The sequence below is a fragment of the Chrysochloris asiatica genome, unplaced genomic scaffold (assembly GCF_000296735.1).
Source record: "Chrysochloris asiatica unplaced genomic scaffold, ChrAsi1.0 scaffold00065, whole genome shotgun sequence".
NCBI classification, from domain to species: Eukaryota; Metazoa; Chordata; class Mammalia; order Afrosoricida; family Chrysochloridae; genus Chrysochloris; species Chrysochloris asiatica.
Genome location: NW_006408583.1, coordinates 12,612,914 through 12,632,355, shown reverse-complemented (window position 1 = coordinate 12,632,355; position 19,442 = coordinate 12,612,914). Strand labels below are relative to the sequence as shown.

Genomic DNA, 19,442 nt, shown 5'->3' with positions numbered 1-19,442 from the left:
CAAACATATGAAGAAATGTTCACAATCACTAGCCATTAAGAGAGATGCAAATCAAAACAACAATGAGATACCATCTTACACCAGCAATATTAGCAAAGATCAAAAAAAATAGAGGACAATAAATGCTGGCGAGGATGTGGAGAGACTGGGATGCTTCTGCATTGCTGGTGGGATTGCAAAATGGTCCGATCTCTCTGGAAAGCAATACGGCGCTTCCTCAGAAGGGTGGAAATAGAAATACCTTTTGATCCAGAAATTCCTCTACTTGGTATTTACCCACAAGAAATATGAGCCATAACACAAGTAGAGAATAATGAGCAAAGATCAGAAAGGCTGTGGGATGACATAAGAATATCATATAAAGAAAGCAAAAAGTTATTTAAAAGACAGAAATGAAAGAAAAGACCGAAACAGATGTCAGAAGAGACTCAAAAAATGTGCTCTCTAGCATAGAGATGCTAAAGTGAATAGAAGAAATGAGCTGAATAGAAAATTTCAAATGGCAGCGCAAGAAGACAAAGTAATGTACTATAATGGAATGTGCAATGACCTGGAGTTAGAAAACCAAAAGGGAAGAACATGCTCAACATTTGTCAAGCTGAGGGAACTGAATCAAAAAAAAAAAAACAAAACAAGTCTTGACTTATAATATTGAAGGACTCCATGGACAAAATACTGAATGATGCAAAAAACATCAAAAGAAGATAGAAGGAATACTCAGAGTCACTGTACCAAAAAGAAATGGTCAGTGTTCAACCATTTCAAGAGGTACATATGATCAAGAGCCTATGGTACTGGAAGAAAAATCTAAGCTACACTGAAGGTATTGTCAAGAAACCAAGGCTCCAGGAATTGACAGGATGCAAACTGAAACCTTTCAACAAAGTGATGAAGAACTAGAGGTGCTCACTCATCTATGCCAGTAAATTTGGGAAACTGCTACCTGGCCAACTGATTGGAAGAGATCCATATTTGTCCCCCTTCCAAAGAGAGGTGACGCAATGAAATGTGAAAATCACTGCCCAATATCATTAATATCACATGCAAGTAAAATTTTGTTAAAGATAATTCAGAAACAGCTGTAGCAGTTTGATAGGAAACTGCCAGAAGTTTGAGTCAGATTTAGATAAGGAAGTGTAATTAGGGATATCATTACTGATGTCAGATGGATCTTGGCTGAAAACAGAGAATACCAGAAAGATGTTTACCTGTGCTTTATTGACTGTGTGGATCATCACAATCTATGGATAACATTGGGAAGAATGGGTATTCCAGAATACTTGATTGTGCTCATGAGGAACCCATACATAGACCAAGAGTCAGTTGTTCCAACAGATCAAGGGGAGACTAGACAGTTTAAAATCAGGAAAAGTGTGTGCAAGGGCTGTATTCCTTCATCATATTTATTCAATCTGTATGCTGAGCAAATAATCTAAGAAACTGAATTATATGAAGAAAAACATTGTATCAGGATTGGAGGAAGACTCATTAACAACCTGTGATATGCAGATGATACAACCTTGCTTGCTGAAATCTAAGATTACTTAAAATATTTTCTAAGGAAGATCAAATACTACAAACTGAAGTATTGATTGCACTTCAATGTAAAGAAAACAAAAATCCTCACAACTGGATCAGTAAATAACATCATGATAAATGAAGAAAAGATTGAAGTTGTGAAAGAATGTATTCTACTTAGATATGTAATCAACACTCATGGAAACATCAGTCAAGAAATAAATAACAAAAAAAAAAAAAAAAAAAGACACTGCATTGGGCACATCTTCTGCACAAGACCTCTTTAAAGTGCTCAAGAGCAAAGATGTCAGTTTGAGGACTAAGATGTACCTGACCCAAGCCAAAGTATTTTCAATAGACCCATATGCATGTGAAAGTTGTTCAGTGAATAAGGAAAACTGTAGAAGAGTTAACACATTCCAGTTATGATGGTGGAGAAAAACACTGAAAGTACCATAAGAACAAACAAATGCAAGACATCAGATTGCTCCTTACAAATCAAGATGACAAGACTTCATCTATCATACTTTGAACATATTATCAGGAGGGAACAGTCCCTGGAGAAGGACATTATGCCTGGTCAAGCGGAGGGACAGCGAAAAAGAGGAAGACCGCCAAAAGATGGATTAATGCAGTGGCAGCGGCAGTGGACTGAAGCACAACAATTGTGAGGAGGGCACAGTGTTTTGTTCTGTTGAGCATACAGTTGCTAAAAGTCAGAGCAGACTAGAAGGCACATAACAATAACAGCAACAGATATGGCTTGGTATTCATTTTGAAATGAGAAAATTAATAAGCAATGCATCAATAATGTGCTCCTAATTGATGAACCTTTATTACAACCCAGGCTTTACACTAATTCTCTACAAACAGTATCTCATTCAATTCTCCTAAGAACCTATGAGGGGTATCATTAATCCCATTTTAGAGATGAGTAGAGAGGCTTAGAGAGGTTAAGCAGCTTGACAGAGAGGCTGGGAAGGAGGCGGTGTTGTTAAGTGTCATCCAGTCCACTGACTCACAGCAGCTGCATTCAGAACAGAACAAACAATGTCTAGCCCTGTACCGTCCTCTCACGTAAGGAGGTAAGAGGCATACTCTCTTAGCACTGCCTTCCAACTCCTTTGCATACTCTTATAATGTCCTCAAGATGAAAGGCAATGAAAGCATCTCTGACCCTGCCCTGAATTCATACGCCGCCACTCTGTCCCCCAGAAATAAGTGGGAGCAGCCAAAACACTTCAGTTCTTCCAGCCCTTTCAGGATCTTTCAAATTATTGAAGTAAGTTCTTTGAAGTCTGTTTGATTTTTTTTTTCTTCAGTTTTTTACTGTGAACTGAGTGAAGGTAAACAGACAAGATGATCAGCTTTATTTTCAACCAACCATGCCTTTTGTTTCATCTCAGAGATTACTCTCCCCTCCTTGTAATAAAGGAGTCCTGGTGTGGCGCTGTGGGTTAATGGACTGGACTGCAAAGTTGGTTTGATCAGCTAGGTTGGCAGTTCAAGCTCACCAACCGCTCCTTGGAAACACTATGAGGGGTCGCTATGGGTCAGAACTGACTTGATGGCACGTAACAACAACCCTGTAATAACAGTTATCCTGCTTCCACCCTGTGGCTTCCGTTTTACATCTTATTTTTTGTAAATGAACACAGCAAAAATATTTGATGTACACATATAAAACCAAAACTATATGTTCATTTAAATGTCCAAAGGGCCCCTATTGGAAGCCAGCCTCCTGCCCGCAGGCACAGTGTTTCTCAGTCCATGGGCCTAGAGCCTACAGCTGCTCTCTCTCTGCCACTGCCCCTGCTATGGTCTTCTGTTGCTGTTTTTTTTGGGTAGGCTCTCATGATCCCATCATGCTCTTCTCTCTCGATGGTCCTGGGTGTCTGTTTAATTTTTGACTCTACAATTTGGAAAGATTTAACAGCCCCATCTGTAGATGTAATAGCTTCCCAATGAATCCTTGAGTACTGTGCTAGGCTGAATTGTGTCCCCGCTACAACAAATGCTCAAGTCCTAATTCCCAGCACCCATGAATGCAATCTTATTAGGAACTAACGGCTGTGTCCATCTGACTTACTGCCATCAAGTCAATTCTGACTCTTAATAGACATAATCAAGCGACGATGAGGACATACTGGGTTAGAGTAATTCCTAATTCAACAACTGACTGACTGGTGACCTTCTGCGAAGACAATTTGTACACAGAAACATGGGCTCATACAGAAGAGATGACCGTGTGACAACAGAGACCGAGAATGCAGGGGTCTGTCTACAAACCAAGGAACACCTAAGACTGCAAGCTAGGAAGAAGCATGGGATAGATTCTCCCTCAGAGACCATAGAAGGAGTCAATCCTACCACACACCTTGGTTTTGTATTTATAGCCTCCAGAACCATGAGAGGATACATTTCTGTTTTTATAAGGTACCTATTTTGTGGCATTTTGTTATGGCTGCCCTAAGAAAGGAGTCCTGGTGTGGCACTGGATAAACATTGGACTGCTAACTGCCACATCGGCAGTTCAAACCCACCAGTTGCTCATTGGAAACCCTATACAGTGTTGCTATGAGTCAGAACTGACTAGCCAGCACTTAACAACAACCCTAGGAAGAGACCTGGTGTGATAATTGTAGGATAAACACTAAGCTGCTAACAACACTAACACCAAGGTTGACAGTTCAAACCCACCAACTGCTCTCGAAAAACCTATACAGGGTGGCTGTGAGTCAGAACCGACTCAACGTCACTTAACCCCATCCCCCTAGGGGAGTAACACAGGGGCCTTGTCATTTTCTGAGCACAGTGCTTTGTTCATGTCTCTCTTTTGTTAGTCTGCATCATAATAACATAATTTTTGTCTTTATTCTGTAAGCACCAAAGGAACCCTGCATTCTCATCACTGTGCATTCTATGCTCAGCATAGCACCTGACCCTTAGTAAAACCAAATACCAAACCCACTGCCACCGAGTCAATTCATAGCGACGCTATGGGAGAGTAGAACTGCTCTCTAGGTTCTGAGGAGGTCAATCTTTATGGGAGCTGACAGCCTCATCTTTCTCCCATGAAGCAGCTAGTGGATTTGAACTTCTGTCCTTGAGGTTAGCACTCCAACATATAACACACTACACCACCATCAACGTTCAAAGAATGATTCACTGTTCCAACGTGTTCTACAAAAGTCTTTTACACTAGTGTACTATCTGCGCTGCACTGCAAAGTGGGTTTGAACCACAAGGTTGTTGGTTCAAGTTCACTGGTTGCTCCTTGGAAACCCTATACAGGGTCACTATAGGTCACAACTGACTTGACAACACTCAACAACAACTGTTTAAGAGAAATTCAAACTGAGGTATTTCAGCCACTGATTTATATAAGTTGTTGTTGTTGTTGTTGTCAGGTGCCATCGAGTCGGAACCGACTCATAGCGACTCCATGCACAGCAGAACGAAACAATGTTCGATCCTGGGCCAACCTCACCACCGCTGCCACCCCCGAGTCCATCAATGATGCCACCTGGCCGATCCATCTCGTTGGAGGTCTTCCTCTTTTTCTCTGACCCTCCACCCTACCCAGCATGACATCCTTCTCCAACGATTGTTTCCTCCGGACTACATGTCCAAAGTAGGAGAGACGAAGCTTAGCCATCCTGGCCTCCAAGGAGCACTCTGGCTGCACTTCTTCCAAAACAGATCTATTGGTTCTTTTGGCAGTCCATGGCACCCTCAGTATTCTCCTCCAACACCACAACTCAAAGGCATCAATTCTTCTACGATCCTCTTTATTCACTGTCCAGCTTTCGCATCCATATGAGGCTATTGAAAACACAATGGCCTGGGTCAGGCGCACCCTAGTCCTCAAGCTGACATCTCTGCTCTTCAATACTTTAAAAAGTTCCTGTGCAGCAGATTTGCCCAGTGCAATACGTCGTCTGATCTCTTGACTGCTACTTCCGCGAGTGTTGATAGTTGATCCAAGAAGAATGAAGTCCTTGACAACTTCAATCTTTTCTCCATTGATAAGAATGTTGTTTATTGGTCCAGTGGTGAGGATTTTTGTTTTCTTGACATTGAGATGCAATCCATATCGAAGGCTGTGCTCTTTAATCTTCATAAGTAAATATTTCAAGTCCTCTTCACTTTCAGCGATCAAGGTTGTATCATCTGCATATCGCAGGTTGTTAATGAGTCTTCCTCCAATCCTGATGCCACGTTTTTCTTCATAGAACCCAGCTTCTCGTATTATTTGCTCAGCATACAGGTTGAACAAGTATGGTGAAAGAAAGATGTAAAAAGAACAATATGAAGGCCTACCTCTGCCTACATGGAGTTCTCAGTTGCTTCTATGGGGTCTATGCTTCAATACCATCACCATGAACTTAAGTTAAAAATTAATTTTTTTTTTTCAAGTTACGATTTTGTTACTGTTTTTGCTAAGTGTTGTTGAGCCAGTTCCAACTCACAGTTACCGTGTGTAGGATTTCCAAGGAGCAGCTAGTGGGTTTGAACTGCTGACCTCGTAGTTAGCAGTCTATTGCTTATCCTACAGTGCCGCACCAGGATTCCAAGTTACAACTTATTGTTGTTGTTAAGTGCTGTCGAGTCAGTTCCGACTCATAGAGACCCTGTGCAGTGTTTCTGAGGAGCACTTGGTGAGTTTGAACTGCCAACCTTGTGGTTGGTAGTCCAGTGCTGGTCTAATAGCAAGCACCACTTATATACCATGAAATCCATGCTTTTAAAATGTACAATTCAGTGGTACAGTTACTATGCAACCATTGTTGTGGCTATTAGCTGTTTTCAAGTCGTTCCACCTTACCCATGATGGGATCAAACCATTGTGATCCATTAGTTGATTTTTTTGGAAATATCCAACTCAGCCTCTCTCCAAACAGTCTGGAGGTTCTACAAAACCTGCTTAGCATCATGGCGACATGCAAACCACCACTGACAGGTGGGCGGTAGCTGCACTTGAGATACGTTGGCTGGGACTCGAACTCAGGTCTCCCGCATGAAGTGAGAATCCTATCACTAAGCCATCTGTGCTCTCTGTACAACCAGTATCTTTGTCTAATTCCAGAATATAGGAGAGAATTGGAACACCAAAGACATCCACACAAGAACACTTAAAGAAAGCAATATAAAGCAAAAAATTGACCACAGAAATGCCCCAAGGAACATGATGCAAATTCAGATCATTGAAAGTTGGCTGCAATTCTTGTCTCACCAGGTACTTTCTAGTTTGGAAACTAGTCATGACCCTATGATAATACCTATCCATAAAAAAATTCCTGTGGCGTACACAGAATGGTTACCTGGCAAAGGATGAGCACTGTTCTGGTGTGGCTTACCTGTAAAGTCTAAGCTTCACTGTGTCTTCATCAAGGATTGGGCAGCCATTGTGAACGTATTTCACTTCGTTGGGAAGAAAATGACAGTCAAATACCTAGTTCACAGGAAGAAATGGATAAAGATTTGTGAGACAATTGGTGCAAGATCGTTTTTTACATTTTTTCCACCAGTGAGTGCTGCCTGGAGAAATGATGGTTTATCAGTATTGCTCCGTCCGTGTGTGTCATCATTTTACCACATCTAAACCCGAACCCCACACCCATCACCATCTTGCTTATACAGCTGTGTCATATCTAAATTATGAAAATCCAAACAGATCAAGCAGATACACTGAGAAATAACTGCTCTTCTAAATATCACCTTTTATAATCTATAATATATTTAAAATATGGTTCATTTGTCAAGTTTTTATTTACTTATACCCTTCAGGGGTTCTAGTAATTGAGATAGAGGTTTGTCTGTGTGTATATATGCCAAGGCACACAGAATTCTTCACACAAACTCACTTATTGTTAAGTACTGTCCATTCTGACTCATGGCAAACCCATGTGACAGAGCGAAACTGCCCCATCCTTAACATTAAACTCTTCACAGGAACAGAACATCAGGTCTTCCTCCCAAGGAGACACAGAGCCGATTCGAACCACTGACACTGGTTATCAGCGGAGCACCTAACCTTTGCAGCACCAAGGCCCCTGTAGTTTTGTGTGTGTGTATATGTGTCTGTCTCTTCCACTCACTCCTCACTTATAAACATAGGTAGGTTCCAAAGACCAGATCATTATGTGGAAATTGCCATTATGCAAAAATGGAGGAAGACCACATCAGATCACAAAATGGAGGATGGGACTAAATCATTAAAGAACTGCCAATTTTCATCATTATGTAACTGCCAAGCCACTGAGACTCACAGACTACCAAGCTAACATATGAACTTAACAATCACAGCCAGCCTTCCTCTCACCTCACACCTCCACATTCATTACTGCCAGGCAAATGTCATTAATATACAAAACAGTCAGGTAATAGATTCTTTACTACTGTTGTAAATGCAAAATGTCAGCTTGAGAGATAGTAAGTGAAGATTAGGACATATACAAGGGGGCTTCAAAACATTCATGGGAAAATTCCATTGTCTTGTAAATCCACTTTTCCACAAACGTCTTGGTCCCTCATATATCCTATTCTTCACTTATGTGTTCATATCCTTTAATTTTATTTTTTTCTTTTCCAAATAGTTGTTTTTAATACTCAAAGATAAAGTCACAATAATGGACACTACTGTGGCTGAACAGAGCCAAGCCTGACCCACAGTTGTCTCTCCCTACTTACAAAAGACTGCTTTTATTAGCTATATGCTTTTATCAGACATGACTGATGAAGCAAATGGAGATTTAAAGGCAATTTCCTTGGTACAATCGCAATAATAGTGCGTTGCATCACTTACAATTAACAAGGAAATTGCAGAAGAATCTTCTCTTCCCTATATATCATATCTCTCATTCTACCTAGTCTGAATTGATAAAGTTCTGAGAAATCCCCTTTAGGATTCATACCTCGTCATGATTTGAGTTAACAATGCCTGATCTGTACCTTTTTACAGGCGCCAACGTTCCAGACAACATAATCTACTCTGGGAAGACTTTCTCACTAATGTGAATGACTTTCTTTTCCTACCGACATCAGTGGTCCCTCTTCTTAATTGACAACAAGGAAGGAGATAAAGGAAAGACCTTCCCCCATATCATTGACAAATAGTCTTAGTAATAAAGAGACAATCTGCTTTGTTAAAAGAAACATCTGTTTTATGTTTCGTAATATGTTTTCCTTTTATAAAAGGCGACAACCATAATTGTCCATAAATTTACTAACTAAAACAAAGGAGAGCTAAATCCTTTTCTAATTACTGTCTAGCTTTGTTTTTTTCCACTTCAACTGCTTTTCAATTACAATTTATAATTAAATTGTCACACATTCCTAACTCATTAGTCACTTTAATGACAGTTAACTGGTTCAAACTAGAGATATTTTCGCACTGCTGTATTTCCTACTTAAAAGAGCAAGCTTGGTGCTAAACTGGATGTTTCTCCGCTCAGGAAATTTCTTGCTTTGAATCGGGTGTGAGGGAGTCCTATCGCTGAAGCATGAGCAAACCGTGTTTCCCTTGGCCTAGCCTTTTTAAATACATAAAGAGGGATATCTAAGCAGAAGGTACTGGCATGCCCCAATTGAAATGCCTTTCCAAATATCCAATAGGAAAATGAACCTGTTGGTCCTAAGACAAACTTCAGTAATGAAATGAAAACACTAATTGAACAGATGTTAAACAAAACATTTTCTGTGCAAACACATGAAACTGTTCATTACACAGCAGGGTGTTGTTAATACAATCGTCTCACAAGAAATGGGTTCACATAAGGCTTGCTTTCAACTTACTATTAAGCTCTATTAAAGAATAATGTTTGGCCTTTGTATGCGTGCATACACATTTGGCTATGTTCAATTTCAAAAACTCCATAAGAAATGAATGCCTGGGGAAAGCTAAACCAGCCTGGATTAAAAACAAGTGCAAATTCCAAAAACAAAACAAAATACACCAACAAGATGACTTAACTGGGATCGTGTTTTTGTTGAAATTATTAGAATAAAGAAACCAACAGTAACAATCTCCTGGAAGTTCAACAAACAAAGTGTTCCTAATGTATGAGTATATACTACTCCTCAAAAACCCTCTACAGGGTCACTATGAGTCGGAACTGACTCGACAACACTTAACAATAACTGCAGTACAAAGTTCTAACAGTTGACAAAAAGGTGCTGAAATGCCACGTTTTAATTGACTCCTTCGCTACCAAATAAATTTTAGAAGATAAAATTACTTTCTATTTATAACCCCACCAGATTTACCTTCGGAAATACATACACTGAGTGTTTAGAACACAAGTCTTGCTTTCTTTAATGAGCAACAGCATGGCCAGGGGTTAGTTGGAGCCACTGAAGGCCTTGCCCCATTCTTAGCCGTCAAGACTGATCTAAGTCAGCCAAGCATTGCGATGTTTCTGCTCTACATTGTCTTTCTAGTAACTAATCTTTGCCTTAAATTCAGGAAGTTTGAAATGGACATGACTTAGAAGTCTTTTCCAATCCTTGACCTTTGTATCCAATGATGGTTTTAACCAAATCTTGTCACTCAAATTCAGTTTTGCTCTCCAGTGCCTCAGAATAGGCCAAAGGATAAGGACCATGGAAACAGCACTGTAGATATAAAACGGAGACAATGTAGATATAAAATGGAGACATACTCTGTGTATGTTGAGAAGATGCATGCACTTGGAGTAGAGAGTGGGGCCCACTTAGAGACTGGAGTGAGTAATGGGATTAGGGGGGACGGTCCTTGCTGTTGAGGTGACTCAGACTCATGGAGATGTCATGTCATGTACACCGAGAACTGCTCAGTAGGGTTTTCAATGCTGTGATTTTGTGGATGCAAATTGGTGGGCATGTCTGTCTTCTGAGACAACTTTTGGTGGGCTCCAACCCCCAATCTTTTGGTTAGTAGCTGAGTGCTTAACTGATTGCACCACCAACAAGTCCTCTTCCCAATTGTCTTCTAGGAAGAGGGACTCTGGTGACTGACCTGGCTTTGTGTTTTTTTTCAGAGGGGTATCAATGCTTGGAAGGTGCCCTGGTAGCTCGTAATCCACTATGCTGGCTGCTAACCGGAAGGTCAATAGTTAGAATCTACCAGCTATTCTTCCGGAGAAAGATGAGGCTTTCTGCACCTGTAAAGATTTACAGCCTTGGAAACCCCATACAAGGTCACTGAGTCGGAACCAAACTCCATGGCACAACACTACCAACAACAATTCTTGCAACCATGAGTGAAAGACTGTTAGACCACAGCCTCAGTGCTTCCTACGGAGGTCTGCATCTCGTCTCCCCCAAATATAGCTGAGTGTCACTTCTAAATAAAAGCTTATCTGTTTAAAACAGGGGTGGGGAGCATCTAGCCCGTGCGCTGTGTAAGGCCCATGAAATAATTTAGTCTGGCCCTGCCAAGGCAACCACAGTTCCAGCCATCACATTACAGGTGAATTAAATGTTTGACCAAATATAGCAGGTTATATTTTAAGTTGATAATTTTGTATGGCCCGTGTATGATGTTATAAATATCCAAACGGCTCTTGGCAGAAAAAAGGTTCTCCACCCACGGTTTAAAATATATCTGTGGAAGGGGCACTCAGTTATTAGTTCATCAGTGTTTATAAAACACACACATATATCTTTGCAGCCCTTGGTCTTGGCTTTATCATTGTTTAAGGATTAGAGTACTAAATTTCTTCCTCTCCAAGGGTTTGCACTTTGCTTTTGACTGTGATCTCAGGCTGGACCTTCATTGCTTGCTGCTTATCTTATTTGTAAAGAGCTCTGGTAGCGTAATGGTTACGAGTTGGGCTGCTAACCTCAAAGTCAGCAGTTTGAAACTACCAGCTGTTCCATGGGAGAAAGATGAGAATTTCTGCTCCCATAAAGATTTACAGCCTCAGAAACCCTGTACAGTGTCGCTATGAGTCGGAACTGACTCCACAGCACACTGCCCCCACCCCCAATCTTATTTGTACCACTATCTACCTCATTTGGAGTCCTGGTCTGGCACTGCAGGATAAGCGCTTGACTGCAAGGTTGATTTGAACCACAAGGTGGGTAATTCAAACTCAGCAGCCACTCCTCAGAAACCCTATACAGGGTCGCTATGAGTCAGAACCCACTCAACAGCACTTAACATCGACCTCATTTAGCACATCTAGGTTCCTGGTGGGAGCTATCCCAGTTCTATCCCTGATTGGCAGGTGCCAATCAAGCACCTTTCAGAGTGCAAATTATGTTAGGAGAAAGTGGGACAATGCTAAAAATGCCAAAAAATTAGGACTATAGCGCTTTTAAACCTAGAGCTATCATTGTATCCCTCTAGCATTCTTTGATGCCTATCAAAATCTCCTGACAAAAGAAATTCAGCAGTAGACTGGGGCAGACATTGGGTTGTTATCACATCTGTAATACTCCTAAGGTGGGAGTCTCCCACCCATAGACACACATAGAATTTTGATGTTTTCTGGGATTGGACTATAGCCTCTAGTGTTGTTATTCTTATTAAGTGCAGTTGAGTCCATTCCTACTCATAGTGATTCTGTATAGGGGTTCCAAGGAGCAGCTGGTAGGTTTGAACTGCTGACCTTGAGGTTTGCATTCCAGTGCTGATCCTACAGCACTACACCAGGACCCCTAGTGAAATAAACTGAATGTCTCCTGATGTCATTTTGAGCTGGCATCCATCTAGGTGTCTGTTCCAGCTCTGTGACATCTAGAACCATTTTTTAATAACCTCGTGAAAGAGGTTTCTTTAGTCAAATTTAGAGGAAATTCTATTCACAGTTCGGCAAATGGAGTGGTGTATATTTTTCCCAAAATGGTGCAGCAGCATTTAGTGTTATATGTTTTCACGAGTATTTAAATTAAAGAGCAGATTTAAACCACGGTAATAGCAGCAATGAAAGCAGAAGCAGTTCTAGATTGTACATAGGAGTAAACTTCTACTTTAAGCAAATTTAATACACAGTGATGCAGACTTTCAAAACCCAATGAAATCGAAGGTAAATCTCTTCCCTACAAAAGGACTGAGCACAGATGCCCTTAAATACCAATGTCTGAAGGTGCTGATTAATGCCCAAAAAATTACACGGATATTTTTTAAGAACCTGGCATATTTAAAGTGAATTATATCCATATCTCTTTACTAACTTCTCTAACCTCAATAGATGAAGACTTACTGTGCCCATCTGAGGTTAAAAATTGCATCTTTAAAATGCTGGGAAATCTTGGTGTTTTATCATCCAGGCACACGAACTGAAGTGGGTGAGATAGTTTGGGGCAGGGTCCTATGAAGTTTGTCCACATCACACCATAGAAACGACTGCCCACTCCAACACTTGAAACAGCAGCCCCTAACTTGTTCTCCCTTTTTTAAGCTTCTCATGTTATTGTTGTTAAGTGCCATCCAATCGATTCTGACTCATTATGGCCCCATGAGATAGGGTACAACTGTCCTGGAGGCTTTCTTAGGCTGAAATCTATATGGGGGCAGATCACCTGATCTTTTCTCCCTCAGAGCCACTGGTGGGCTCCAACCTCCAACCTGGTTAGCAGATGGGTGCTTAACCACTGCACCACTATGACTCCTTAAGTTTCTCACAGGAAACAAAAATAAGAGATTTGTAATTCTCCCATATTTGGCTTTTTCCTTGATAATTAACAGTTCCATAAATCCAAGTAGCTGATAGTATTCCTAAGACTTCTCTTCAATAAAAGAGGAGAAATCAGATTGCAGCTAGTATTTTAGAAAATATATTTGTTGTTGTTGTTGGTTCTGACCCATAGCGACCCTGTATAGGGTTTTCAAGGAGCAGCTGGTGAGCTTGAATCGCAGACCTTGCAGTTCAAACAGCTTTGCAGTCTGGCACATTAACCCACAGCGCCACACCAGGACTCCATACATGCATTAACATTATTTTGAATCTGCCCCTCCTTCAGTTGTTAGTGTAGAAATCCTGTTGGTTACAGGGTTGTAGTCCACAGTCAGCCAAAGAACATTCAAGATTTACCTCACATTGAAAAACCGTGCAATATTCTGCCGGCTTCTTGCAGCCCCACCATTTCAACTGGGAGCATCTATCTTACGACACTGACTTTTTTTTTTTTCAGGATCAGCAAGGAAGCCTTTATTAGCTGGCCAGTAACTACAGCCTCCCTAAAAGCGGGAAAAACTGCAGCCCCAACCCAGTTTTTCAAAGAGTATTTATACATAGGCAGTCTGACATTATCTTGTACAAACCAAGGGTATGATGTATGCATAAGCTGTCAGGTGGGATTTAGGGGTACATCAGCTGGGACAGTTACTTCTCAAGATTAACTTTGGCCAGCTGTTCTCAAGGTTAGCCTTGGCTGGCTGGCCGCAGTGTCCTGTTAGTCAGGCGGGCCCACTCAGATGCAAGGAATACGACATTGACTTTTGATTGCTTGAGGCAAGAATGGTTGCCTTCCCACCCCACCCTATCCTCACACTGGCATCCACACACCGGCATCCTCACACCGGCATCCACACACCGGCATCCTCACACCGGCATCCACAGAGCCGACAGAGCAGGACATTCTGGATGTTACCTACCTGGGGCGTGAGCGTCCCAACCCTCTGGGTGATCGGTTCATTCATCACCACTTCCAGTTTGCACGCATCTTTCTCTTTGGGGACAGCAAACTTCAGGTTGTCCTCAGACAGGAAGGCAGAGCGGCCCTTCATCACCGCCACTCCCAGGTTCACGCTGACAAAGGTGGGGCTGGTCATTCTCAGGAGCGGCAGCAGCAGAAGGAGCAAGAGGACATTGGGCCCAGCCCATCCTTGAGAGGTCATGCTGACAGGGGGCAGCTTAGTCATCCACTGGCCAGATTCTGGATACAAAGGAGGTGTCTGTGTTCGTCCAGGGGGTCAGCTCAGAGTCCACGGGGCCGGGCCAGGGGTTCCGACCGTGTGCCCTGGGGTCTCAGCATGCCCCTTTCATTTAATCTCGGACAAGGAGGTCTTTCAGGCAAGGCCCAAGCTTTTAATAAAACTCGCTGATCACTCCTGACAACACCGGCAAGATGAATGTGCCTCCCAAGTGCTTTTCTAATCCTGCAAATGGGAAAAGGAGTTGGAGGAAAGAAGAGAGAGAGAGAGAGACCAAAAGGTTTGTGCGGCTATTCAAAAGACTGCTACCGACAAAGGAATCTTTCAACCAGTCTATAATTTCAGCTAAATTAAAAACAAATAAACGAACTTGACCTCCAAGCACATCTGAAAGCCTGAGCAGCCATTTCATTACTCTGCTTGTAGCTCAGCTTCCGGACTCGATCTGCCCCTGTTGGCATGTCATCTGTGTGGTCCCAGCGGAGACAGACAGCCTGCTCCTTACAAAAAGATCATGTTTGCTCCTCTTGGTTCTGAGCGAGCGGTCCAACTCTGCCTCTGTTTCAGTTGTTAAATGAAGATCCAGCCTACTGTGTGTTCAACAGGATTCCTTGTATGTTGTTCGAAAACATAACTAATGCTAAATCAATACTAGCCAAATAGGAAAAGGGCTTAACAATCTGTTGTATGGGCACAGCTCTGACTTGGCTGGGCAATGAAGACACTGGACTTAGGGATGCTGGGTTTCAGTTAAAGGTGACAGAAAAGTTTGGAAATGGGTTGTGGTGATGGTGGTACATGAACGTAATTGATGTCACTAAATTGTACATGTAAAAAAATGTTGAAATGGCAAGTATTTTGTTATATATATATTTTTTACCACAATAAAGAAAATTCTGAATGAAAATTAGAATACACGCAAACATATTTTTCCCAAGGGCACATTCAGGTTTTTGTCTCTATGTAAACCCCATTATTCATTGCCACAGAGTTGATTTCAACTCGTTGTTAGGTGCCATCGAGCTGGTATCGACTCATAACAACCATACACACAACAGAACAAAACACTGCCCGGTCCTATGCCAACCTCACAACCTGTGCTACACTTGAGCCCATGACTGCTGCCACTGTGCCAGTCTATCTCACTGGGGTCTTTCTCTTTTTCTTCAACTCTTCCACCTCATTTGTTGTGGTTAAGTGCCGTTGAGTCAGTTCCAACTCATAGTGACCCTGTATATGGTTTCCGAGGAGCAGCTGGTGAGTTTGAACCTCCGACCTTGTGGTTCAAGCCAACCTTCTGGTCCAGTGCTTTATCCCACAGAGCCACACCAGGTCTCCTCTGACTCCTTAGTGACCCTGTAAAGACAGTAGGACTGCTTCATGGCGTTTCCAAGGCTATCAACTCTTACAAAGCAGACGGTCATACCTTTCTCCCTTGGAGCAGCTAGTCATTTCAAATAGCCAACCTTGTGGTCAGCAGCAGAGCGCAGTAAGCACTGTGACAGCAGGACTCCCGTTATGTGTCAAAGGAACTCTACACGCATGGAGTGACATAAGACTGCAGAAACAATGAATGACACAGATACTGACACGAACTACCCACTACTATCAAGTCCATCCTTACCCAGAGTGACACTGAAAGACACAGTAGAAATGCTTCACAGGGTTTCCAAGGCTCTAATTGTAGCAGATGCTGAATGCCACAATTTCCCCTTATAGAGTGGCTAGTGGGTTCGAGCTATTTAACTATTCAGTTAGCAGCCAAAATATTAACCACAGAATCAGTAGAGTTCTTTTATGCTACCTACATTGTTAATTACATTATGAACTCCTGGTGTGGCACAGTAGGATTAGCACTGGATTTCAAACCACAAGGTCGGCAGTTCAAACCCACCAGCTGCTCCTTGGAAACCCTATACAGGGTCACTATGAATCAGAACCAATTCACTTCACTAGAGCTTAAGGACAACAACAGTTAACACTACAATGTACCTAATTTGCAGGAGCCCTGGTGTGGTGCTGTGGGATAAGCACTCAACCTCAAGGTCAGTTTGAACCTCAGGATCAGAGGTTCAAGCTCACGAGGCGCTCCTCGGAAACCCTGTACAGGGTCGCTGTGAGTTGACTCCACGGCACTTAGCAACAACAACAACAACAACAGCAATTTGCACAAATGTTTCTGCTTTGACGACTTATAATTTCATGGTTACATCTCTGCCCTATAAGGACTGCAAGGATCTTGTCCACATTGAATATGTATTGAAATAAATCCTTAAATCCGAGAATGGCTAAGTGAACCCATGCTTTACTACATACTACACCCATACAAAAGATTTTAATTGATTTCTATAAATGTCTGTATATAACCAAGAGATACCGAAATAAATGTTTGTCAGAGAATATGGACAACAATACCTCTATTATCACATCTTACATATTAAGAGAAGACCTAATCCTTCATCCTGTTCCAAACCTTTCAGTTCTGAGTCAGTGCCAGGTAAGTGTCATCTGACCCCTGAAGGGTGTAGCTCTTTGGAGAGGGGGGGTTGTTTCTTAGAATTATCAGTCCCAAAATAAATCTATCCAGACTCTCACTGACCATACTATCCACATTCAGGCTGCATTTGTTGCTCTTATTTGCAAATCTGATTGCTGAACTTTTACAACAAAATAAAACCTTTTATTCATTCATATCTGGCATTTAAGACATAAGACTACTCCCAAAGTAGGACATACAGGGGGAGGAAAGGCAACAAGGTAGGTAGGTTCCCCCACAAACTGGGAGACAGGGGACCTAACATCGCTCTCTGAAACTTAAAATCTCAGATTTAAAATCAACACAGACACACACAGTTGTATGGTTTCTGGAATTCTCTTCTGCCATCCACTTGGCCAACAGCTGAAACAAACCACTTGGAAGTGGCTGTTCTCTCACTAGACACTCCTTCCTTGTCTACACTACTGGCTCATCCTCAACTCTGACTTTTTAATAATGGGGTACATCATGCAATCCTTGGACCTGTTTGGTATCTACCCTAATACCTTATTGCTCTCATTCCTTGGTTGTAAATAACATTTTTATGCTGATGAGTCCCAAATTTATATCGCTAGCCTGGCCCTCCCTCATGAGCAGAAATATTAATATCTTTAAAGAAAAGAATTCTGTAGGATAAGCAGTGGACTACAAACCACAAGGTCAGCAGTTCAAACACACCAGCCTCTATGATGAAGAAAGATGAGGCTTTCTACTCCCATAAATATTAACAGCGTCAGTGAGTAGGTGGTTCTGGGTGCTTGGAGCCATAGTCTCAGGGGACACCATGGTCAATTGGCATGACATAATCCACAAAGGCAATGTTCTACATCCTACTGGTGAGTAGCACCTGTGATGTTAAAAGCCCTTGTGCAGACATCTGAGGTGCAGGTATTGGTGTCTCCATGTGCAGAAGAAAGAAGAGTGATGAGAACCGAAGAGACTTGGAATCAGTTAGTCTAGTGAACTAATGGAACAGTGAACATCAGACTCCACAACTCTAAGACCAGAAGAACTGGATGGTACAAGGCTACCACCACCAACTGCTCTGAAAGGGATCATATCAGAAGGTCCTGTATAAAGTGGGGAAAATATGAAACAAAACTTGAAATTACTAAATAAATAAATAAACAAATAAAAATGACCCAGCACACAGGCCAGAAAGAGACTGGAGGAACCTGAGACTATGATCCATGACCACCCTCCAGGTCTGGAAAGGAACTCATCCTCATGGCTCATTTTCAAGCAGTAGGTAGGTATAGAGGGGACAGCCAATACCAGTCAGGCATGCTCACCATGGAATGGTGGTCAGTCATTCAAAATCAAATGGCAACAGTTTCCAAAGGACAAAGTTGAGAAGAGACGAGAAGGTGGGTGAAATGGAAATAGGAATCCCAGGGAGGAAGCAGGATGACTATTGTTATGTGGAGGGAATTGCAATCTTTGAGATGAAACAAAGTGTAGGATGTGTTGAATGTAAAACTGATGATCTTGCCTGCAAACCTTCACCGAATTCACAATAAAAGGTTTATAAATAAATAAATAATAGCTTTAAAAAAGAAAAAGTAGATTGGAGGTTAGCAGGGGCTAAAGTGGAGAATAAGTTTCTATCAGGGAAATGAAAAAGTTTTGGTGATAGATAGTGATGATGGTTATACAACATTGTGAATGTAGTTAATGCCACTGAATTGTACAGTAAAGATGGCTAAAGTGGCCACTTTTATGGCGTTCTGGTGTGGCGCTGCAGTATAATGCGTTGGACCGCAAGGCCAGTTTGAGCCACAAGGCACTTAACAACACCAATAACATGTTTTACCACAATTTTTTTAAAAAGATGTAAATGACTGACAAATATAATGCATCAAAAATAAAAACTATTTTTATCTTAAAGAAAAAAATATACAAAACAACAATGAGATATTCATCTCACAACAGCAATCACAGCAAAGTTCAAAAATGCAGAGGATAATAAACGCTGGTGAGGAAGGATGTGGAGAGACTGGGACCCTCCTGCATTGCTGGTGGGATTGCAAAATGGTCCAACCACTCTGGAAAACAGTATGGTGCTTCCTCAGAAAGTTGGAAATAGAAATACTGTATGATCCCTACTTGGTATATAGCACTGTGGCTGCACTTCTTCAAACACAGATCTGTGGTTCTTTGTGCAGCCCATGGCACTTTCAATATTCTCCTCCAACACCATAACTCAAAAGCATCAATTCTGCTACGATCTTCCTTATTTACTATCCACCTTTAGCATGTATATGAGGTTACTGAAATACCATGGCTTGGGTCAGGAGCACCTTAGTCCTCAAGCTGACGTCTTTGCTCTTCAACACTTTAAAATGGTCTTGTGCAGCAGATTTGCCTAATGCAATCCGTTGTTTGATTTCTTGACTGCTACTACCGTGAGTGTTGATAGTTGATCCAAGAAGAATGAAGTCTGTGACAACTTCAATCTTTCTCTGGTGATAAGAATGTTGTTTATTGGTCCATTGATGATGATATTTGTTTTCTTTACACTGAGAA

The 19,442-nt window shown here is 41.7% G+C and overlaps 1 protein-coding gene across 1 annotated transcript in view; it reads right to left on the bottom strand.

Moving 5' to 3' along the window:
• FREM1 (FRAS1 related extracellular matrix 1) overlaps positions 1 to 14,344 on the bottom strand; it is a 173,100-nt gene extending 158,756 nt beyond the window's left edge. Inside the window, exons 1-2 of the mRNA XM_006864507.1 lie at positions 14,102 to 14,344; positions 6,879 to 6,973 (exon numbers count right to left, since the gene is read on the bottom strand). Coding sequence (XP_006864569.1) covers positions 6,879 to 6,973; positions 14,102 to 14,344 — 338 coding nt within the window. The remainder of the gene's footprint in view (positions 1 to 6,878; positions 6,974 to 14,101) is intronic.
• Between the last annotated feature and the right edge of the window lie 5,098 nt (positions 14,345 to 19,442).